We start from the raw sequence: 22,985 nt of genomic DNA on the forward strand, positions 1-22,985 counted from the left end.
AAACTCAACAAAGCTTGTTTTCTTCTGCTCCCTGGACCTCCCCTCCCCCATCCTTGCCAGCTGCTTTGTGTCGCCATTATTTCCCTCTCCCACCCTCCCAAGGAGGACCCTCCGTTCTTCCACGATGACCCCTCCAGGTAGACGGAGGCATGCTTGATTGTGCTGCCCGCCTTGCCAGTTGGAAGGGAAACACCCACCCACCCCATGTTGAGCTTGGCCCCCGGTGACTCACAGAGGCATCCATTTCACTCTGGCAACATCCTGGAAGTCTCCGGTTGCTCCTTTAATGGGATGTTTGTTTGAGGTTCTCAACCTTGTTTGCAGGCCCTGGATCTCCTGGTGGTCCACCATCCCGATTACCCTTTATATATTTTGCACAGCTGAAAGCAGGGGCAATAGCAGAGATGATTGACACGGTAATTGCTCCTGGGGAATCTGAGAGTCAACAAAAGGGGAGTCCAGTTCACCCCTTGTCATGTGCTGGAGGCCCAACCAGGAAGACTGCCCTAAGGGGTCTGGTAGCCCCCCGTCTTTTCTAGCCCAAATCCAGGTTGAGAATTTTTGGCATCATGAAGGATCGGATTGCTGCGGGGACCTAAACAAGGAATGCACACACCGCCTTGGGACTTACTAAGCCTACATTTAATAACATATCATTTAGTAACCTCTAACAAACAGAAGCTCCCCTGGATCCTTATGCAGATCCAGCCAATTGTTCTCAGAGGAGACTTCCTGTTGCAACCCAGTATGAGTAAATGTTTTGGCCTTTTTGCCTTCCGGGCAGATAGGTTGCCTGCAAAATCATTAGATGGAAAGATAATTGACTCGTCTGAGGATGAATCTTAAACTTACAACAAACATTTTTCCGGGTTGAGAGCAATTTGTGAAAGCTCGTTCTGACTGCTGGAGAAAACATGTGGGCACTGGGGAAAGGCTCCTGCGGGTCACAGTGGATGCAGTCAAAACGGCACTGCCAGGCAGGCGCGGAAAGGGACGGGTTTGGGCGGGAGAGAAGCAGGGAGAGAGGGAAGGGATCCTGGAACTGCTTCCCTGGAGTTCAGCTGTGCTTCCCGGTGCCCAGAATCCGCACTCGCCCATCTCGCCCCGTGGCCGGCATAGAGCCCGGCTCCCTTAGCCAAGAGTCTGCATTGGCTGAGAGGGGCTGGGCTGCTTCTGGTCAGGGCGTCCTGGTAACCTGCAGTTTGGAGGGTGAGTGAGCAGCCCGCACAGGGAGCTGGCTCAGGGGGCCCCCAGGGGGTTAGTTAGCCGTGTGTTTTTCCAAGTGGGCTGCTTTAAGATCTGTGGACTTCAACTCCCAGAATTCCCAGCCAGCATGCTGGGAGTTGAAGTCCACACATCTTAAAGTTGTCACCTCAAGCAGCAATCGCAGCTGAAGTTTAGTCTGTGGTGTGACCCCCATGGCTAGCCGACCCTTTCTGGTTTGGAGGGCTGAAACTTGGAATGGCATTCCACCAGAGGTGGGTTTCAGCAGGTTCTGACCAGTTCTGGAGAACCGGTAGTGGAACTTCTGACTGGCCCCTCCCCCATCTATTCTCTGCCTCCCAAGTCCCAGCTGATCGGGAGGAAATGGGGATTTTACAGTATCCTTCCCCTGCCACACCCACCAAGCCACACCCACAGAACCGGTAGTAAAAAAAATTGAAACCCACCACTGCATCCCACCATGCCAGACTAACCTCCTCTGACCTGGGCAGACCAGGCCCTCTCTGGTTCTGGCACAGCATGTGCGAATCCACCAAGGGGGGTTTATTCAGAAGCATCTGTAGTTGGTGAGGAAAAGGCAGCTTGGTGACCAGGGCCTCCCTTTATTTATTTATTTATTTTATTTTATTTATTTTATTTTATTGAATTTGTATACCGCCCTACTCCCGAAGGACTCAGGGCGGTGAACAGCCATAGAATAAAACATATAAATACAAAATTTAAAATAGATTAAAACGAATTAAATAATTTGGCTGAACAAATTTAAAACCCCAATAATTTAAAACCAGATTTAAAATTTCAATTTAAAACACCTTTGGGTTACCTGGCCACTCCCTGCATTGAAGGGAAGGGGTCAGCACCCCAACACCATTGTGGTGGAACTGGGAAGCTTTGCCTCCTCCTTGTGGTTTCCTGCCTGGGCATCCGGAGCGCCCAGAGGGCATGCAGGGCTGGCGCTGCCCCTCCTGGCTTGCCACTTTCTCCCGAGTAGAGCTGTGCAGGCGAGGGGGGGGGCTTCTTCAGACGTCAGCCTCCCCAGCCCACCTCCGGGACCCCCGTTGCAGCCCCGGGGCGCCTCCTCCTCCTCCTCCCTCCCAAGCGAAGCGGCCTTTCCTGGGTGGGCGCGGGAGGAGGACGCGGCTGGCGACGGGGATCGTCGGGGTAGACTGCCTCTGCTCAAGGCGGGAGCGCCAGCCCTGCGAGGGAGGCCGCCGCCGCCGCCCTGCCCTTCTTTAGGCATCGGCGAGGGCAGGCGGGGCCCGGGCGGAGGGGGCGGCGCGCGCGGAGCCCTTTCCCAAAAAAGCATTGGCTGCCCGGCGGAATGCGGCGCCCCCACCCCGCCCCGCGAGGGTACTTATCCGCCCGCGGCCGCCGCGGAGCCGCTCGCACTCCGGCCACTTCGACCGTCCCAGCGCAGCTCCGCCGCCGCCGCCGCCGCCGCCTCCTCTTCCTCCTCCTCGACGGACTTTTGGCAACTGCCCCGCCGCCACCGCCGCCATGGACGCCATCAAGAAGAAGATGCAGATGCTGAAGCTGGACAAGGAGAACGCGCTGGACCGCGCCGAGCAAGCCGAGGCCGACAAGAAGGCCGCCGAGGAGCGCAGCAAGCAGGTGGGCCGCCCCCGCCCCCCCCCCCGGGAAGGAGCAGCCGTTCGCTCTGGACCTCCCGAAAGAGAAGCCGGGATGCCTTCTGCGCTCCCCCCACGGCCCGCTTCGGGAATTGGGAGGGGGGTCTCGGCATCGCCCTCGGCGGGGATTGGGAAGAGCGCGGGGGGGGGGGGGGGGCTGGCCTCCCTGGACTGGGCTGTGTCCTTCTGCCGGCCGATCCTCCCCCCCCCCCCCGCTTTGAAGTGGGGATCCTGGATCCCAGGTAGTTGGTTGAAGGGTCCCGAGTTGGTCGTTTCCGAGAAAAAGCAGCCAAGTAAAGTTGATAGAGCCACGTTGGGGGGAAAGACCCCCCTCCCCCCTTTTCCTCCCCGGGGAGTCTCATATCATTAGTTACAGCACATCAGGGCCAATCTAAGCCTTCCCCACTTGATGCCTTGCAGATGTGTTGGGACTACACCTCCGGTGGTTCCCAGCTCAAACAGCTGGGATTTGAGGCCACAGCTGAAAGCAGCTGGATGATGGAAGGTTTTGATGGGGGGGGGAACCTGGCCTGGTTCAGGCTCTGGGGCTTCACCCAAAGTGACTCAGGCATCGAACCCAGAGACCTTAAGGCAGCCCAGCCCTCTTTTCTCAGCTGGCCTGGCCCTCCACAGGCTTGAGGACTTTCCAACTGGCCCTGTTCCTGCAATAGGCTTAACCTGGGTAAACTTGCTTCCCCCTCCTCTGGGGCCGCAGTTCCCCTAGCCATGAACTAAGCACACGGGCAGCTTCATTCAGCAACACTCTGGGTCCCAAAAGCAACCACAGCATCCAAGTTAGACGGGTCGTGTGAACTCGGTGACCGGGTTGTGCCCCAGGGAGGGGGCAGATGGAAGGGAAGGCCGGACCGGGAGAGATTAAAAGTGCTTCCTCCTCTTTTTGCCTCTGGCCTGCGTGGCTAGTTGGAGGAAGACATTGTGCAGTTGGAAAAGCAACTGCGGGTCTCGGAGGATGAGAGGGACCGCATCCTGGAGGAGCTGCATAGCGCCGAGGACAGCCTACTCACTGCGGACGAGAAGGCCACCAAGGTAGCCTCTCTGGATGCGCTAACCTCCTTCTCTCCTGTTTTCCTCCCTCTGTCCTTCTGCACCTCTTCTCCTTCTTCACGCCGTCTTCATGCCATCGCGTTGCCTGCTGCACCCCCTTCCCTTCCCCCCACTCCCCCTCATCACCCCCCCTTCCCTGGTTCCCAACCTTCGGGCAGTTGGAAGATGAGTTGGTGTCTCTGCAAAAGAAGCTGAAGAGCACTGAAGATGAGCTGGACAAATATTCAGAGTCCCTGAAAGATGCCCAGGAGAAGCTGGAGGTGGCAGAGAAGAAAGCTACAGATGTGAGTACTTCTCTAACCCCCCCCGCCCCCACCCAATGAGCATGTGCCCCCACCTTTCTGCCTCTTCTGGTCACTCAATCTCTCTCCCTACTGTGGGGATCAGCCCCCCTGCCAGGACCCAAGCATGAGGCCTTGGCATGAGATGTGCCATCCATCAGCCAAGAATCCTGGACACCTGGATAGCTCCTGCTGGTCCAGATGCCCAGCCGGTATTGTTGCCAAGGAAGCAGCAGAGATGTGTCCTGTTGTGTTCCTAGGAGCCATACCTGGAGCTGTTTTGGGGAAGGTTGCTTGGATATCAGGCCAGAGCCCTCAGGTGTAAAAAAAAAACAAAAAAAAAAAACAAACAAACTTCCCAGAACCAAATCCTTGGAAATGGAGAGGGGCTCCGATGCGTGTAAGAGACCCCACAGCACCCACATTGGTAAAAGTGCTTGTCTGGGCCAGCAGACCTATTGAATACTTGAGCCGAGATTCCCATGTGGGAAAAGGTACCCAGAGGACAAATGCTGATGCCTCAGAGGTGCAAAGATAGGCCGCTGATGCTTGATGCCCAAGGCGTGCCAAGAGGCTTCTTGTCATGCCAAGGAGGGGATACTTGCTGGGTCGGCAATCAGTCAAGGCTGGGGCCGGATCCAGAGACCCGGTGGGTGGGGGTTATATATAGCTCAGCACTTTATATGGAAGAGGGAGCGAGCGCTCTCTCCCACCCACCTGTCTCAGTATCAAATCGTCCTATGGCTGTAGCCCTCAAGCATTCCCGGCCCCACAGCCTTCCCTGCAATTCATTCCAAATCTGGGCTGTCGGCCCCTTAAGGTTGGGGGGGGGGAGTCAGACATCCCAAGCAGATGATGTCATGCGGAGGACTACCACTCTCTTTAAGGGAAAGAAACCAGCTCTCCCAGGCCTGCTAGAAAGTGCCGTGGTCACGTGGGGGTTTTAAGGCACAGCAAGAGCAGCCAGGCCAGAGCGGAGGAAAAGCCAACATGGAATGCAAACGGGGCAGAGCCATGAGCACTGGGAGCCTTTCTGAGGCTTTCACTTTTGCCTAGCTCCTTGTGGAAGGCTGGTTCTGCCCGGCCCAACAGAAATCTGACTTCATTTCAACTCTGGAACCGCTTGTCCTCCGCGAGAGGCTGCTGTGCCTAATCTGGCTCAGATGCGCCCTCCGCGCTGTGGCTTTTCAATAGATGGGAGTCAGCATTCCAGCCAGGCGTTTATTTAACTTGTTCAAAGGAACCGCAAATAGATCCCGGGGAAGATATTCCTTATAAGGAAGAGAATGCAGACTATTTTGAAATAGCTTGTCTCGGTTAAAGGCAGGAGAGAGGAGGAGGAGGAGGGAGGGAGGGAGGGAGGGAAGGAAGGGGGCCAGAGAAATGCTACCGAATTTGCAGAGAGGAGGCTCTGCTGGTTTTTTTCACCCTCCGGGGAAAAAGGTTTATTTCCTTGTAGGCATGAAGGGGAATTGGGGGACCTTGCCCCCAGCGGTAGATTCTTCTTCTAAGTAGTGCACAAGTCTTGCCTTTCCTCCCTTTGGCCCTTAAAAGACTTTGTATTTTGTAGAAAGAGTGAAGGCGACTGCAGGGTTGAGGGTGTGGTAGGTGAAGAACAGCTGCCGGGGCAGATGTGCAGGACGAGGGTGGAGGGGGGTGCCAGGAAGAGCTCACCTTTGCTGGCGCGACTGGGCCATGACTCATGGCTGTGCTCAGCCGTGCGTCTTGCATCACTTCCGTGGCGAGTATGAACTCTGCCTGGGGGAGGGGGGGAGGGCCAGGCAGCCTGAGTAACCGTTGGGCTGGCTGGGAAGGTGTCTCCCAAGCTTCCTAACTGCACAGCTCCTCTTTCAAAAATACCTTTTCCCCCTTCAGGCTGGAACCTTGTAGATCAAGTGACCCTGCCTGAACATGCATTTTGCAAAAAAGGGGCCGGGAGCCCCTTCTGGAGGCTGCCAAGGAGGAGGTGGCCATGCCGCCTTCGAAGTCAAGATTCTCGTGGTTTTCTCTCCTGGGGAAACTAGGAAGGGGACAGGTCTGTTATGGCAAATCTCTCCTCTTTAGAAGGGGCTTTGTTCAGTCTAGTGGGGTGGTTTTCCGGATAAAGACAACTGTGTTCCGAAGCCCCCGACCCAATTACAGCACCCGTGTGGATTCCCTCCAGGTGCTTGAATGAGAGGCCAAAGTCGGGCTGAGAAAAGCCACCAATATCCTATTGCCTGCAGTCCGTCCTGGCTGGGCTTCTTCAGCCCTGTCGGCTCTTCCTCGCCCTCCTGGCCAACCTTGCGGCTCATCGGACTGAATCAGCCGAAGTGTGATTTGGGTTGCCAGATTCTTATCCTTGGCTGGCTTTAGCTGCAGTTCCTCCTGGCGGATAAACCAGGAGGGGGAAATCTCATTACGCCTCTCATTTTCTCACCCAGATCTACGGAGAGAAAAAGGGGAGGAACAGGTCAGCCGGCAGAGCGGACAGAACTGGGGTGGGGGAGCAGAGATGACCTGGCTGAGGCTGTTAGCTTTGTAGTCCACACCATCTCAGCCCAGCACCAGGTTGGGGCTCTTTTGGGATAGTGGATGGGCCTCCTGTTGGCCTGCTGCTGTTCTCCAGGCTTCTCTGAGTGGGGGTGGAGGGGATCTTGGAAATCGCAGCCTTCCAATCCTTCCATATTGGGAAAGCCCTGAGGTCATCACCAGTAGGCTCTGCTACTGTTTAACTGAGCATTTCTTTGCCCAGTTGAAGGAGTCCCCGTCCTTGAAGATGGTTGCATTGGAGGGAGGTTTCCGGCCAGCTGTGCCCTTCCCCGAGGTTGTAAACCGCCTTCTTTCCACAACTCTCTCTTCACACTAGCTGCTGCTTTCACGCCCATCCTGGGGATTTCCTCGGGAGTTGTGCTGGCTCGCCCAGTAATGCCCTTTGCGCCCTCCTTGGTTTCTTGGGAACAGTCTCCCAGGGAAAGTCCCCAGATTTCTTCCCAGGCTCTGCGGGTCTCCTAGAAGTCAACCTATTTATTTTTCCACAACAGTTTTTTCATTTGGTTGTTGCAAGAGGGCTTGAGACACTGGGCGGAAATGTGGGGAGGGAGGCTGGCAGGTGTGAGAAGGGGGTGCCCTTTCTCCAGCACAGGAACGGCTCCCATCGCCTGTCGGGGGCCACCAGTGAGCTTCCCAGACTAGCCGGTTTTGGAGGATTCAGGATCCTGCCGTCCCCAAGACAGGCTCGCTCGTCCTCGGCTTTCTGCAGATGAGCCAGCACATGCGATGCCATTCCTTCGGTCACCCCGAGTGGGGGGGGGGGGGGGGGTCAGGCCTTTTTCTGCCCTCTCCCCTTCTGGGCCCTCCATGGGGCGCTTGTGCTGGCAGAGGCCGTGCAAAACGAGGCTCCCTGTCCCTTGGCGCCCCCCCCCCAGTCAGCAGGGCGCCCGCCAGCTGTTGCCCAACCGCTGCTGGGGACCATTTGCTGGGACTGGCAGATCAGCGGGGCGGGGGGGGGATGCGCTTGTGCTGCCGGGCGGTTCGCCGCATCGGCCCAGCCTGAGCGGTGCGGGCTCTGCGGGGGCCGCCGGGGGCGTCCAGGCGGGGCTGAGGCGGGCTGGGGAGGCGGGCGCTGCGGCGCGCGGAGGGCGGGCGGCCCGGCTGCTGCTGCTGCTCCTCCCTCCCTTCCCGGCCCTGCCCGCCCGCGCCTTCCTCTTCCTCCGCTCGCCTGCCTTCCTCCTGCGCTGCGGGCCCGATGGCGGCGGGGCTGAGCTCGCTCGAGGCGGTGCGCAGGAAGATCCGCAGCCTGCAGGAACAGGCGGACAGCGCCGAGGAGCAGGCGGGGCGGCTGCAGCGCGAGCTGGACGAGGAGCGGGCGCTGCGCGAGCAGGTGAGTCGGCCGGGAGGGACAAAGGCGCCACCCCCCCATCGGAGCTCTTCGCTCACCTGGCCGCCTCCCTCCCTCCCTCCCTCCCTCCCTTCCTTCCGCACTGCGCGGCGGCCAGAGAGGGTGGGGGAGGCCGGCTGAGGGGATGCCGTCGGGAGGCCTTGGCCGCCCTGCCCTGCCCGGGCCCTCACCCCGCAGGCAGCGCCCCTGCCCCGCCAGGTGCGACGGAAGCGGAGGAGACGCCTTCCGCCTCTGCAGGGGCTCCGGGCTCCCCCTTCCAGCCTTCGGGCGATTCCAGCCGGCCCAACCGCTGCCTCTCCAGATGGGAGCTCCCAGTTCAGGGTCCCTCCGGTTCCAGGGGCTCCCTGGATCCTTCGTGAGAGCCGCCGCCTTTGGCTGCTTTCCCAGACCTCCCCCCTTTTTTTCTGATGCTCTGCCCACCACGGGCCCTGAGCGCCCCCCCCCAAAGGAGCGCCTGGTGAGGGCGGGGTCCTTTCCTGGCACCTGTTGGGCTCCTCCCGAGCGGGAATGGTCCAGGGTGCAAAACCACCGCGACTCTGCCTATTCCAGACCTCGACTGGTTTTAGGGAACCCCACAGTGGCAAGGAAGCCCTCAAGCCACTGGGACCAGCAGGAGCCTTTAACTGGGAGCCCCAGTCTGGCCCAATTTTGCACTTCTGGCTAAAAGGCTCCCTTGGAGTCCAAGGAAAGTTGCTTCCTGGGGCTGTTTTTGCAGAGACTGGAATCTGGGTGAAGGAGTGGGTGCAAGGGGGCTAATATATGGGCTCCCTCCCTTTCTCTGGCGGCAGTGAAGACCAGGAGAGCCTTTGCTGCTGAACCCGTCCCGGGCTCTGAATGCCACCTTTTTAGCCAGGTAGCCTTGGGGTTTGGAGGCTGACCTGAACAGACCTCTCCCACCTGCCCCCTTGGCCAGCCAGAGGCCTGGACGGAATCCAGATCTTCTTTCCAAAGACAGTGGCACATGGGCATTGGGGAGGGTGGGGCTGTTGCTTTGCAAGGGGGAGCTGAAGATCTTAATCCCTCTTTTGGCCAAACTCTGCCAGAATCAGCCACCTGGAGTGGAGCTGGTATTTATCTGCTGGCCTTGGACGCGTCCTTTGGAATAATGGTATTTTTGTGACCATATAAGGAAACGGCTTTGCTTTGTGGAAAATAGAAAGGGATAATAATTGGCCCTGCTGGTTTCTCTTTGGGAACAGGAAGTAGGAAAGTGACCTTTCAGCCTCCAAGGGACTCGGCCAGATCCCTTTTGGTGTAATGATTAACATGAGCGCCATCCTTCTCTTTCCCTGGAGGGGAAAAGTATGCAAGGCAAATTCTGTTGTGTGGTTTGGGTTGGGTCCCCCCTCCCCTGAGATGTGCTTTGCTCTGCTTGAATTAAAAGTGGCTGAAGTAGCCACTGGATAAACTTGGCTGGGAGTTGATCTGGATTAGCATTCAAGAGGAGCATTTCCTGTAAGAGAAGGGTCTCCAACCTTGGCCACCTTCAGCCTTGTGGACTTTAACTCCCAGAATTCCTCAGCTAGCATGCGCTGGCTGGGGAATTCTGGGAGTTGAAGTCCACAAGGCTGAAGGTGGCCAAGGTTGGAGACCCTTGCTGTAAGGGCGGCCTTTGCAGCCGCTTGGTCTCTTCGCATCGGGCTTGTGGACTGGCCTGGATGCTCTTCTCGTGGCTTCCTTTCTGCGTGGCCTGAGCCAAAAGGTAGAGACATATTCAGGGTGGCCAAGGGAGCATGGCTGTTGGGTAGTTTTAGGAAGCCAAGAAGAGGGTGGGTTTGGTGCAAAGTACAGTGGCTGTGATCTGCTTTAATTCATTGGTGTCATTCTCTCTGTCCAGTTTTAAGTTAAATTGCGCTTATGGCTTAGGGTAGAAAAAAAGTCATTTTTCTTCTCCTTTGTTTCTTGGCTGTGAAGTGGAGAGAATGGACAGGCAGTGGCAAAACCAAGGATGTCAGGCCCTGGTTCTGGGGAGGGGTGTGTGTTCTCCCCGCACCTCCCTCTTCGTGGTTTAATGCTGCCCTCCTGCCCACTTTGCAAAAACGAGCATCTTCCCTTCCTTCCTCCCTTCCTGCTCCCAGGCTGAGAGCGATGTGGCTTCTCTGAACAGGCGCATCCAGCTGGTGGAGGAGGAGCTGGATCGTGCCCAGGAGCGCCTGACGACAGCCCTGCAGAAGCTGGAGGAGGCTGAGAAGGCGGCAGACGAGAGCGAGAGGTGAGGCTGGGCCCCTTGGCATGGAGGGTGCTTGGCTGGCCCAGAGTTACGCCCCTCGGGATAATATAGTGTCCTGGTGTCCTTTGGGTTCTGAGGGGTCTGGCCTTTTGCCTTAAGGGGAACTCGGTGAAACAGAGATGTAGAATGGGAAGGGACCTCAGAGGCCATCAAGTCCAACCCCTGCACATTGCAGAATTCACTATAATATCCACAATAGGTGGGTATCCAGCCTCTGTTTGAAAATTGGCAGTGAAGGAAAAGAAACCACATAATGGGACAATTTCAGGGCGACTTCCCTCTAGATCTGTGTTTCTCAATCTTTGCAAATTTAAGATGTGTGGACTTCAACTCCCAGAATTCCCCAGCCAGCCTCACGTCTTAAAGAGAAACACTGGTCTAGATCAGCGTTGATTAAGGAGAGGCTCTCTTCCAGGATTTCTCTCTCATACACACAAACACAGGCGCACACGCAGGGGGGAGGGAGAGGGAGTGCCGTCTGAACATGTGCAGGATGGAGCGTGTGGACAGGCGGGCTTTGGGTGCAGAAGCCTTGCAGGGTGCCATCCTCCCTTTCTGAGGCAGCCACTTTGGTTGAGCTAGGAAGGATGGTGGCATTTCAGGCACTTGGGATCAGGGGCACCAGGATGGTTGCAGCCCAAACCGGGCGGGTGGCACTGGGAAGGCTGGGCTTCCTGGCTTTGCCCGTGACGATGCCCTTCTCTCCCAGAGGCATGAAGGTCATTGAGAGCAGAGCCCTGAAGGATGAGGAGAAGATGGAGATCCAAGAGATCCAACTGAGAGAGGCCAAGAACATCGCTGAGGACGCTGACCGGAAGTACGAGGAGGTGAGCCTCAGCTGACCCTGGCCTGGCATCTGGCCTGGCATCCCGTTGGATGTAGTGGGGGTCTCTGGGAGACTTTGGGAAAGGAAGGGCGGACCTTGGACAGCTGGGCTTCAGGCAGTCCCGCCAGGAATGGGCAGAAGAGGAGTGGAAGCTGTTTGCCAGCTCCTGCTTGCTTCTCTGTCCATCCAGTTGCAGTTTCAAGACCACCTTTGCCCAGAGCTTCCGCCCACCACATTTGAGCAATCGGGGACAGCCTGCTAAGGGCCCCCACCTGCCAGGAGGGGGCTGATGGTGGAGCGGCCCCTCCTTGGAAACTGCTTGACCCCAAAGTCTGCACGTGGCTCTTCCGGAGAGCTTTGGTGGACAAATGTCTGTGCTGCCGCCTCTCAATTGTATAACGTCCAACGTTGTCTTTGAATCCTAATATTCCACTCTGTAAGCCTCCAGAGCCTGGCTAGTTTCAGAAATGCCTTTTAGAAGGAAGCAAGCCCATTCTGCCAGGCTCCGTTGCTGGGAATCCAGCACCCGGAAGGCAGCCGTTGGCTGGAGTGCCCTCTCCCGGCTTCATCTCCCCCCCGCTTCTGTTTCCCCGGCGGCTCTAGGTGGCCCGGAAGCTGGTGATCATCGAGAGTGACCTGGAGCGTGCAGAAGAACGGGCTGAGCTCTCCGAAAGGTGGGTCTCCCTGCCTGGGCGGCGGCGGCTGCTGCTGCCGGCCTTGCGCCGCCCGTGGATGTGGTGGCTGTTGTGTCCGCGGCAACCGTGCTCGGCTGTGCACCCCAGCGGAAGGGGCTGCGGTGTGTGTCCGCCTGCCTGTGTTTGCTTCTGTGTGCTTCAGCCCGTGTCGGAGTTGGGGGGAGCTCTGGTGTGGTTTGGGTCACTGCATGCTGTGGTTGTCACTGGCTCACCGATTTTTGTGAATGGCTCTTGTGCGTTTCCTGTGTTCACTAACAGCCAAGTCCGACAGCTGGAAGAACAGCTAAGAACAATGGACCAGACCTTGAAAGCGCTCATGGCAGCCGAGGAAAAGGTACTGGCACGCGTCAGCCTCTGTCGGTGAATGCAAAGACCGGGCTTAGCCGCAGCCCAGGCCTTTCGGCTGCTTTCGCCTTCTTGCTGGCCTCCTTCTTTTCCTTGTGTCCTTCTGCATCGCTTGAGTGGCTGTCCTTTGTCTCCAAAAGCACCGATCGGATGTGTGTGTGCGTGGAAGCCTTGTGGCCGTGACCGAGCCCTAGGAAAGGAGCTGACCGCTCTGGGACCCCTTGGGTTGTAACCAAGGCCTCTGCCAGTCAGGCATCTAAAATGCTGCAGAGCTGCAAAACACCCACCTGTTTGCAAAAGGCTGCTGGTTTGGCTGCCTTTTATTAGAGGAGAGGGGCTCTTAATTGGGAGAACCTGCCCCTCCTTCCTTGCGTACCCTCCGCTGCAGGCGAGAGCGTGGAGGGGATTTTCTCTCCGTGCCCCTTGAGCATGGTAGCAGTCTCGATTTGGTGGTCCCAGAGGAATGCAGCTGCTTTCGAGGCCCTTTCCTTGAGCTTTAAGATTCCATTTTCATTTTTTTTCTATCTTTTCTCCCCCTCTCTTCTTGGGCTTGACTGGTCTTCCTCCTGCCCCCTTTCCTGGCTGCGTTCCCAAATAATAGCAAATGTGCTGAACTTGAAGAGGAATTGAAAACTGTGACCAACAACCTGAGGTCGCTGGAAGCTCAGGCGGAGAAGGTAGGACGAGCAGGGAGGAGCAAGGCAAGGTGGGGAAGAAAGCGGCTGCCCCCAACACAGGACTTGCCTTCGAGTCCCGCAGTTATCTGGCCTTGTCCACTTCGCTTTTCTGCCCACAAGTTACCAGGTGGCCTCCGAGGGGATATGCGGCCTCGTTCGGAGTCAAAGCAGTTGGCGGTTTTGGCAACTGGCGGATGGGTGGGCCTCAACTCCCAGAATTTCCCAGCCAGCATAGATGGACTCCAGCCCTCCATGGGTGAGGAATCCTGTGAATTGAAGTCCACATGCCTTAAAGTTGTCTGCTCTTCTGGACCGCTCTGGATTTAATCTCAGATTGTGGCAGCTGGGCAGCCTGAAATCACCAGAAGTGCCAAGGATTAAAGGGAGACCTTTTGAGGTGGTCTCCCATTTGAGCACGTGGGCATCTGATCTGGCAGCGAAGCGGAAGGAAAGGAGCACCAGTGACTTTATTTCATGAATCTGCACACTGGGCAAATTTTCAGGGACTTGCATTTTTTTTCCAGACTTATTTTTTTTTAATTTTCTCTGGCTTTGTCACAAGCCAGGTTGGTATCAGTGGTTCTTCTTTGCCACCCAGCTCAGAGAGCGCCAAGGACTCCCCAGTTCAATCCAGGCAGCATTTATTCCCTCCTCTTGGATCTGCCCTGCTCCACTTTCTCAGAGGAGAGCCTGGCTCCAGAGAGGAAGTGCTTTCCTCTTGTGAAATTGAGAAGAGGCTCAGGAGCACATCTGTCCTTGGCAGCAAATGGGCTTCATCTTGCAAAGCCACTTAGCCTGGTTCCCCTAAGCAGCAAAACCGGAAGTAAAGAGGAGCTGTCGGCCTTGGGGAGGGGAGGGGGTCTTCGCAGGAGCGTTCCTAATTCCCCAGGCTCTTCCTGTGGTCCAGGAACTCCCTCGGGTGCCTGTTTCTGTCCCTGTTTGGCTCTGAAGGGGTCCACGTCTTCCTTCTCCTACCTTTCAACCAGCGTGCGGAAAAGGGAAGTCCAAGGTGCTGACGTTGCCCTGGGCTGAGCGAGGGAGGGGGGCCCTTGCAGCCCTCCAGCGGCTGCTTTATGCGCTGGGCGGTTGTGCAGCTCAGATGGCAAGATGGGCAAGACAGGCTTCTCCTGGCGGAGGAGAAGAAAGCATCCATTTTGGGGGGGTTCAGGAGACGTTTTGAGTTGGAAAGCTGGACTTTTGGAAGCGGTGGCAGCCAGTATTTTTTAGTATTCTTATTTTCTTTAGAAAAATATGGCCGTGCCTGAAGTCCCCTGGTCTTAGGCTGCAACTTCCACCTGGCCCCCCAGCAGATGGGAGTTGTAGTCCAACATCCGTGGACAGGGCCTGCTTTCCGTGGGCTACAGCTCTTCACTCAGCCCCATCTGATCCAACCTCCTGCTTGATTTTGAGCTGGCAGCCTCTCAGGGCTCCTGTTGTGCAACCGGCTTGGAGAGGGCGGTTGATCGGGTGGCTTGGAGTGGTTCCTCACATCGGGTGTGCTGTGTTTTTCCTTTCCACTTGCAGTACTCTCAGAAGGAAGACAAATACGAAGAGGAAATCAAGGTCCTTACTGACAAACTGAAAGAGGTAAACCTCCCCAAAACAAGGAAGCTGGTTTTCTGGAGGAGGAGGGTCAACATTGCTGGGATTTCTTTTGCTTCCTGGAATGCTGAGGTGGCCCAGGGGAGTGTCAGCCACTCAGGGTGTGCAGAAGTGTGTTGCACTTTGTCCCAAAGCCACACTCTGCTCTTCATCCGCTCCCCTGCAGTCAAAGGAGGAAAACCTCCTTCATGGAGCGCAATAAAATCTTTGTGCAGCCAGGCTGTGGAGCTCTTCTCTTGGGAATGTTGCACAAACGGGGGAGGAGGATTCCCACTCTGGTCATATCCTGAGGGCCCGGATCCTCCGTCCTCTCCATTTCCAGTCCGTGCGTCCTCTGACCAGCTTCCCGATGCTCTTTTGGGGCTTCCTCTGATGAGAGCACCCTTGTTTTTCTGGTGGGAATGGCTGAACACACCTTGGGCTGCTTCACCTCCAGTTTTGGCATTGGGGGCAGCTCTTTGCATTGCTCTGTATCCAGTGGGCTTTTTCTGGGGGAAACGCCCTGGTGGCCCAAGCCTCCTCCTGACCCGCCTACGTGTGCTTTGACCACAGGCTGAGACCCGAGCTGAATTTGCAGAGAGGTCAGTAACCAAGCTAGAGAAGAGTATCGACGACTTAGAAGGTATGTTTCTTTGCTTGCCTCTGTTCTTCTCCAGCTGCTGCTGCCCTCAGGCCACCTGGGAAGCCGCTGCTTCACACGGGGGTGATCCTGGTCAGTCTCCCTGGACTGGGTGCTGACTGCTTGTCCCTCGGGGCATTTCCCTCTTAAGCAAGAGGTGAAGGTGCGAAGGAGCCCCAGGCTTGAGGGGGGCTTTCAGCTATTCAGCAGCCGCCCTTTGGCAGGTATCTTAGAACCAGGCATCAGGCCCCCATTGGAGGCTCCTTGGGCGAGGAGAGAAGAAAGAAACGTTGCTTTAATGGAAATAAAGGGTGGGCGGTTTGAACATCTTAATGAATGTAAAAGTTGGGTTGAATATTTTATCATCCAAACGTCTCCAGTTCATTGACCGGCATGTCTTGTCCCGGCCTGAGTTTCTTTCCCCTCAGTTAGGAATCTCAACAATGAGCTTAATTTCCAGATGCAAATAAGTGATGGTCACGGTGGTTTTTGGGTGGCAACCTCTGACTTGTTTGCGTGGGAACAGAGTCTGCGTGGCTTTGCACACCTGGATGGATGGTTTCCCTTTGCCAAAGGTTGGGATTGTGCTTTTCCGTGGAAGAATTTCATTATTACTAGGCTCACCAAATCTGCTTGAGAAGACCAGGATAGTTGTTGGGTTGTGGCTGCAGTGCCACCCGGACCTCTCCTGCCCAGGGAGGGATGAAAGGAGCGCTTGGGCAAATACCATGTTGAGGCCTGTAAGGAGCCCAGGAGCTGGGGCTGCCAGCTGGGGCCTCAGCTTTGGGGTGAATGGCAAGGGGGGGGGAGACTACATTTGGGGCACCACAGACTCCCCACGTTCAGTCATAGCCTTGTCCTCATGGAGGACCTCAGCTTGCCCTCAGTTGAGGAAGCTCTCTTGAAGAAGAGTCTCTTTAAAAAGTGGCTCAGAATTGGAGATTTAAGGAGGAAGTTGGTGTTTGGTGGAGAAGAGCCTCCAAACACTCTCTGGCCTGAGGTCCTCTAAAGTGTAGGGGAGAAGAGATGGAGAAAGTGGGGTCTCTTCCCTCCCTGAGCACCAAGCGGGTCCCTTGAGGATGGACCACCTCAGGGCCGTTTTCTTCTCGGGTGGGGTCTCTCCCTCTTCCAATTTCCCCGTCCTGCCTCCGTGCAGTTTGGGGCCTGGCAGCCAGGTGCTTTGAGCAAGCATCCTCACCAAGGGCAGAGGGGCCTCCACCTAGAACCAGCCTTCTGGAGACCAGGCCTACCCAGAAGCGCTTTTCCTACGACATCCCCAGAATCCTCGCTTTCCCGTCTGCCAGCTTGACTTTTTCTCATTCTTATTTTGTGAAAACCCTTTTCAAATCCTTCTCCTGACCTCTCTTGTGTTTTATTCCACACTCTCCCTCCTGCCGATGCCTGCACACCATCCTCCCTGCTCCTGGCCGGATTTCTGGATGGCGCTTCCTTTCATCACTGCCTCCTCTTTGCACTCCTTCCATCTTTTCCTCGGCAACTCTTAGATGAGTTGTATTCCCAGAAACTCAAGTACAAAGCCATCAGCGAGGAGCTGGATCACGCCCTCAACGACATGACCTCCATGTAAATGGCGCCCTGTTTTCTGCCTCCGCCTGGTCTCCCCCACCCTCCGCATGGTCTCAAGTCAGCCTTGCAAAGTTACGCGACCCTTGCTTCTTCTGTCCTATACATTATAAGCGTGCTCTTTAAGCGCCTTCTGTTAAGTTTCTAGTCCTCAGTGTTTTGGAGAGGACTGGCACAGAATGCAGTTGGCAAGCAGCGGGTGGCATTGCCCCTTCGTGCAAATACTGTTGTGTTAGCCCTGGGTTTCAGCAGCTTTCCCGGAGTCATTTAGCAGACTCTCTAATGAGGGGGCAAGAGAGCAATAGTCATTAACGCTCTGAGATTATTCTGAATTAAGGCTGAGGGAGCAAGCGTTTTGCCTGGACAATTCAGGGCAAGGCTCACTTGAATGAGTGTCCCTTCCTTTCCTTTCTTCTGCTTTCCTCCACTTGGTTCCACACCATTTTCTTAATCTTTAGTTTCTCCTTTCAGTTCTCTTCCGTTTCAGCATTTCTCTGCTTCTGCACCAAAGCCCCTCACCTGCTCTTCCGGTTGGCAAGCCAAACCTTCTTCTTAAGAAACTCCCTGTAAATAGAGGGTATTTTTAACGTCAGATCCAATGAGGTCCACAGTGCCTGTGCAAGCTTTTTTGTGGAAAATGTACAAGAGCAAATTCTTGAGCAGGAAAATGCGTAATATTTCTCCCTGCAGTGGGATCTCTACATTTGATTTTAATTAGGCAGTAGCCAAGGGTGAACGAGCACGTTTTTAGCAGAATATTCCTGAGACTACTTGTCAAGGGATTGTCTTTTGAAAAAGTATAGTATTTATTCAAAAAGCATCCCACCTTTTATGTGTTAACCTATTACACATGTACACCTGTTAATATGTGTTTGACTTCCCGTGTTTACTGAGAAAGTTATAATTATCCAGAAACTATTTAGAATGTATTTTTGGGGAAAGTTTCACCAGATATGGTGGGGTTACAACTCCCTGTGGCCATTTTAGTCCAGCACAAAAGTTTTAGTTTGTGTAGTCCAGCACAGCCAGAAGTTCTCAGGTTAAAAAGTGGTTTTTAAAGGCTCTTTTAAATCTGTCAGTCGTTTCAAGTTTACACTGCATAAGAAATGCTAAACGGAAGTCAGTCGCACCTGACCAATAACCTTCCTACTAACCCTTGTGGAAATGGGCTGTACTAACTTATTAAAGTGGAAAAAAGTCCCTAAGGCTAAGTGCCTGCTTGCATGAGAGCCATTTACTGTTGTGCAGAAGCTGCAGGTTGTTTCAGAGAGTGGAATCTCTGGCTGAAACCTCAGAGCTGAATTATGCTGGAGTGATTGGCATTCTCCCGGCTTAATTGACAAGCAACAATTAGCCCTGAGTTTGCCATTCAGCGGTTTGCTTTTGTTGTTCCCTTGGAATTCCAAAGTTATAGTCTGAACAATCGATCCTTTTTGTAGGTCTGGGTTCCTTGCATATTTGAGAAATTTTATATATGCGTGTTTAACATTGTCTGCTGGTTGTTGTCTTTTACAAATTACTGGGCATTGTGCAGTTGACAGGATGGGGTGTGGCATGATTAAAATGCTATGAAGAAAAAGAATTTAACTTAAGTCAAATGCCGCTTGGAAGGTTCTGTGAAAAAGAGAGCGATCTCTCCCTGCTTAAAATGGGGTTGGCGAAGGGAGAGGGAAGCCTTGGCTGGAAGATGGTCCCTTTACGGAGCTTGCAAGGGCCAGAGAGCGAATGCCCACTTCAGACCTGACCCGTTTCCAAAGGAGGGTTGGGCTTTTCAAAACACAGCTCAGATTTGACCAGTAAGCAGAGGAGAGGGAAATATCCAAATCCACTGGCTTCGATTTCATGAAAGCTCTGCAAGGTCAGATCTTGGAGGCGAAGTTAAAAGAACGAAAGATTTGATGCCCGTAGAGAGGGCTGCCTCCAGGCTGGCAAGGCTCCCCTCGGAGGGCTTGGCTCTCTCTCTCCGCCAGGGGTTCCGTGGCCTGGCCTTGGATGCTGACCAAGATGGGGGTGAAGGGTTGTTGTAGGGCAGATGCTGTTTCCGTTATCCTGATGCATTTTTTTCTCCTTTGCTCTCCTTCCTTCCTTCCTTCCTTCCTTCCTTCCCTCCTTCCCTTTCCTCCCTCCTTCCCTCCTTCCCTTTCCTCCCTCCTTCTCTCCCTCCCTCTCTTCTTCCTTTCTCCATTTGCTCTGCCATTTTTACTTCTGTTTCTTTTATCTTCACACAGATAACTGTCTTTGTTTCACTCCTCCCAAGACCTCTCTTTCGTCAGCCTGGGTGAACCATCTTTTCCAAGCTGGTACCTGCTGTCCAGTTCCTTGGCTTCCCCTCCTCCTCCTCCCCCTCTCCCTCCTCCCTTTCCTCCTGGGGCTTGCCCACAGGATGGGAGGGGGCTCCTCCCCCACCCCTCCCCTGCCCTCCCCTCTCCCCACTTTGGGCCTTTCAACTGTACAGGAACTCTACAACTTTCACTGTAAAATAAACGAAAAATCCCGATGTCATATCTGTTTTGCTGCTCCTTTTGCCTTTTATTTATGTCCTCCATTTCAAGTATGAATAAAGTTAAAAAATTTGCTTTCTTCTGTTAGGGATTCATTCTTTTATTTTCCTTTTTCACCCGCCTGTTTCTTTTTTTGTTCTTTTTCTCCCTTGCCCCTTTCGCAGCTCTTCTGGCAGGATGGAGCCCATGCAGGGAGGGGGTTTGCAGCTTCGAGGGGATGGCAGGGGTCTCTGGAGGGAGGGGGCTTTGCTTCAGTCACTTGCTGGATGAGCATCCTGGGCTTCACTGGGGATGCGGTGGGGGGGGCGTTGTGGCATGGAGGGGGGAGCCAGGGCAAGAGCAGAGGCTGGAGTGGATGGCTTGGGCTGAGGAGAAATGGCTGCAATGGGGAATGCACACCTGGAGGCCCCCTGCACACCTGGGTGGGGAATAGGCTGGGGAAGATGGAAGGCCATTCTGAGATCCCTGCTGGCTGAAGTGGGCTGGGCTGGGCCTTGGCCTATGCAGTTCTGGCTCCATCAGTAAGCCACAGTTGGGTTTTGACCAACCCAAAACCGGATTAGTGTAGAAATGGTTGTGACCTAGTTAAAAGCGAGTCAGTCATTGCCCCAAAGATGTTTGCAAGGCATGGGTCATCGATCCCACCTCTTCCTCCCTCCAGCTGGTGGGAATCCCCTTGGCTCTTGAAGCCCAACTTTGAGATTCCTTGACTGGCCATTTCTGGGGCAGTTCCAGCAGCTGAGTCAATCCAGAGAGGGAGCCTCAGGTGGCTCATCCCAGCAGCAGGCCCGTTGGGTGGACCTGCTCCCACATAGGCTACTTGTCTTTTACACAAAAGAGGGGGGGTACCCCAGCCTTCTCTTGGTCTTCCTAAATCAGTCTTCTGCAAATTGAGGCTCTGGTTTCTTCAAGCCTACCATGAAATTCTGGAGGTCTTGCTCGTCACATCACCTAAAGAATCCAGAAGAACTTGGGTTGTGGACTCAGGACTAGCCAGAGTCACCTGCACAGAACCCAGGCTCAGAAGTGTCACACGTGAGAATTGCAAGCAGGGTCTTAGGCATGAGCTCCCAGGGATGGGGAGGCAGAGATAGTTTGAAGACACTGGGTGGCCAGAGCAGATCGTGGACCAGGACCAGGCCGTCTCCCTTGCTGGAACTGACCAGCCCTGCCTTGTGGTCACCCCCAGCACCTGCCCAGCCCTCTCCCTAGTACACATGAGTGGGCATCTTCTGACTAGGAGAGATGGGTTCCCCACTGGGCTGAGCCACGCATGGCCCACCACTGATGGTGGAACTGCCTTCCTTCCTTCCTGAGATGCTTCATCGAAGGAGGTACAGAGCTCCTGCCTTGGTGTGTCTGACCTGTTTCTGATCTGTCCTACTAAACTGACTCTCTACAGAGTGACGTTCGGGGATAACCCTTTCTCTCTAACCGTTTCTCTTCTCTCTGCCTTTTTCCTTCCTTCTGTCCGCTTGCCGATTTGCACAGACCAGCTCTACCAACAGCTTGAGCAAAACCGGCGTCTCACTCATGAGCTGAAGTTGGCCCTGAATGAGGATTAAGCTTTCGTACTTCCTAACCCATGTGTCTTGACTCACCTGCCGTTGAATGATGCGAGAGACCTGTGTCCGCTGCTGGTTGGGGCTGAAGCTGGGTGGGCCTAGGAGGTTTTAAGATTGTCTTGGCATGTCCTTTTCAACCTTAAGATGGGCTGCACTCTTGATCATAGTTTGATAAAATGAGACCAAGGAGTCTCCTCCTTGGAAGGGGTAGTTTTACTAGCAATTCTGGGCTTGGGGGTGGGGGGAATGCTGAAATTGGAATCTTGGTGAAGTTTGCTTCCTGTTGGGCTCAGGAATGAGATCTGAACACTCACTTTTCTAGCCCAAGTCAAATCAACTTTGTGCATGGGCAGCGGAAAAGGGCCTTTGGTCGATCACCTCTGCCAGTTTTGTGGTACATTTGTGAAGCTGCTGTTGCTGTGTTGATTGTATGTGGATCTCGAGCTTTTGTGCTTTTGTCTCCCATCACAGACGTGAATTTAATGCCTTTCCTACACAATATGCATGTGACTTTACACTAACAGCTATTGCGAAAGCTGCTTTACTTTTCCCTAGCAGACAGATAGCTGCCTCTTTCCTTCACCCTCCACGTTGTCATGTTCTACCATTTCTGCAGTCCTGGTGGAGTAAAATTGCAAAATACTTTTGTCAGCATTTTTAGTACATGGATTTTTCTTTTCTTTCTGCTGCAACCTAACTTTGTCCCCACCTTTTTAAATTTGTGATAGAAAAAGGGCAGACTTTCTTTCTTTTTAGAAGACGGGTTGAGTCAGCCAGTTGCCGCAGCAATAACTGACAAATCACCAACTCCGTTAGGTGTTTAAGGTGCTCAGGTTCTGCCTTAAATATGCCAAAACAAGTTTGTCACTTGACTTGGCCAGATCAGTTTGGGGCAGTGACCTGGCTAAAAGGTGCTTTATCCCTTTTTTGATTTCAAATACTTTGACTGCCATAGTGAAGCTATGCATAGGTGTTTCACCGCGATGTTTGCCTTCCTGCCATTAAAGGATGCCTCCAAATGACTCCTTTTCATTTTTTTTGACCCAAAACAGAAAAGGTGGCTAATGCAAAAGAAGAAAACTTCAATATGCATCAGATGCTGGACCAAACTCTACTGGAGTTAAACAACATGTGATAAGTCTCTTAGCTGGGACGGTGCCAACAGCAATCATTTCTAGTTCTTTTTAAAAAAAAAAACAAAAAAACACCTGCTTGCCATGAAACCCTTTGAAATGTGTCCTTATTTTATCATTTCCGCTCCCCTCCCCCACCATGTTGCCACAATCATTACAGGCCCGTCCCCTCTATCCAGATGTGGAGTCGGGGGAAAAATTAAGACAGGGAACAAGATGCAGGAGTTATAGGGGGCATCTGCCAGCTATGGGGTGCCCTTCTTGGGACTCCTGTTGCCTACGCTTTGGATGGAGTCGGTTAATGCCAATTGTCTGCAGGCTCCAAAAAATGGGAATATTCTTTTGTTAGGATTGCCAAGGTAGATCTCCTTCAGTTTAATTGTCAGGGACGCAGAGTGAAGGGGGGAGGGGATTTTAATCAGCTTGTCTTGAAAGAAAAGGCAGCCACGCCGCCCTCCAGCCCCTCCCTGGATAACTCAGCACTTCGCCCAGCCAGGAACTGTTTTTTTCCTGGAGGGGCCTGAGGCTCAGCATGAAAAGAAACTTCGAGCATCGGCGACATTTTGGTCTGCAAAAGGTTCTGTGGCGGCTTTGAAGCTCTGTTGTGCTTGGGAGTCATCCTTACCTTACACGGAGAACTTCCCACTGCAATTTTTATGTTGTCTGAACCAAATACTCTTTGATGTCTGCCACCTGTTTGTTCGACACGCCTTTCCCTTGTGTTGTTTTGAGCAGTTTTGGAGAATCATTTCTGTATGTAAACATTGTATAATTGATGATAATGAAATAAAACACACACTCTAGAACATTTTTTTAAAAAAAAAAAAAACCAACGGTTGTAGCCTTGTGATCTTTATTCTGCTACCTGAAGAGTTCCATCACTGGAGGTTTCCAAGCCAAAGTTGGATGGTCATTTGTCTGGGATGGTTTGTGGATTCCTGCTGGGCGGATTGGTGGAGAGTGAAGGTTTTCAACTTTGGCAATGTCCAGATGGGTGGATTTGGCTGGGGAAATCTGGGAGTTGAAGTCTACCCATCTGAAAGTTGTCATGTTTGAGAAACTCTGGTCTTCATGTTCCCCTTCTTCAACCCTACGATTCTAGGGCAAGAGTGTTCAACCTTGGCCACTTT

The 22,985-nt window shown here is 54.0% G+C and overlaps 1 protein-coding gene and 1 long non-coding RNA gene across 33 annotated transcripts; one reads left to right on the top strand and one right to left on the bottom strand.

The window, feature by feature from the left end:
• Nucleotides 1-619: 619 nt before the first annotated feature.
• Nucleotides 620-1,828, bottom strand: LOC148112184 (uncharacterized). The gene is made up of 2 exons (XR_015729772.1): nt 1,698-1,828; nt 620-793 (listed from the first exon to the last, which is right to left on the bottom strand). It is a non-coding gene; the product is annotated as an uncharacterized LOC148112184 (long non-coding RNA).
• A 532-nt stretch (nt 1,829-2,360) lies between these two features.
• On the top strand, nt 2,361-21,940 carry TPM1 (tropomyosin 1). 32 transcript variants are annotated; one of them, XM_034409371.3, is made up of 10 exons: nt 2,526-2,835; nt 4,076-4,201; nt 10,157-10,290; nt 11,018-11,135; nt 11,738-11,808; nt 12,776-12,851; nt 14,376-14,438; nt 15,006-15,075; nt 16,578-16,656; nt 18,885-19,232. In XM_034409371.3, the coding sequence occupies exons 1-10, from the start codon at nt 2,722-2,724 to the stop codon at nt 18,886-18,888; spliced, it is 855 nt and encodes a 284-aa protein (XP_034265262.1). In that variant the 5' UTR covers nt 2,526-2,721; the 3' UTR covers nt 18,889-19,232. The 32 variants fall into 32 exon arrangements, with proteins under 32 accessions (XP_034265269.1, XP_034265262.1, XP_034265266.1 ...); XM_034409375.3 differs by lacking the exon at nt 12,776-12,851 and adding an exon at nt 12,088-12,163 and having other exon boundaries at nt 2,527-2,835; XM_034409388.3 differs by lacking the exons at nt 16,578-16,656; nt 18,885-19,232 and adding exons at nt 3,774-3,899; nt 21,775-21,940 and having other exon boundaries at nt 2,611-2,835.
• The last annotated feature ends 1,045 nt before the right edge of the window (nt 21,941-22,985 follow it).

Source organism: Pantherophis guttatus, chromosome 13 (genome assembly GCF_059756535.1).
Source record: "Pantherophis guttatus breed Tessera chromosome 13, ASM5975653v1, whole genome shotgun sequence".
Lineage (NCBI taxonomy): Eukaryota > Metazoa > Chordata > Lepidosauria > Squamata > Colubridae > Pantherophis > Pantherophis guttatus.

Bases quoted from the DNA above. Each gene is read 5' to 3' on its own strand.
- TPM1 (XM_087877973.1), top strand. From the start codon at position 2,722: ATGGACGCCATCAAGAAGAAGATGCAGATGCTGAAGCTGGACAAGGAG. The intron at 12,164-14,375 runs GTACTGGCACGC...TTCCACTTGCAG, and splicing joins TCATGGCAGCCGAGGAAAAG to TACTCTCAGAAGGAAGACAA. The intron at 14,439-15,005 runs GTAAACCTCCCC...CTTTGACCACAG, and splicing joins TTACTGACAAACTGAAAGAG to GCTGAGACCCGAGCTGAATT.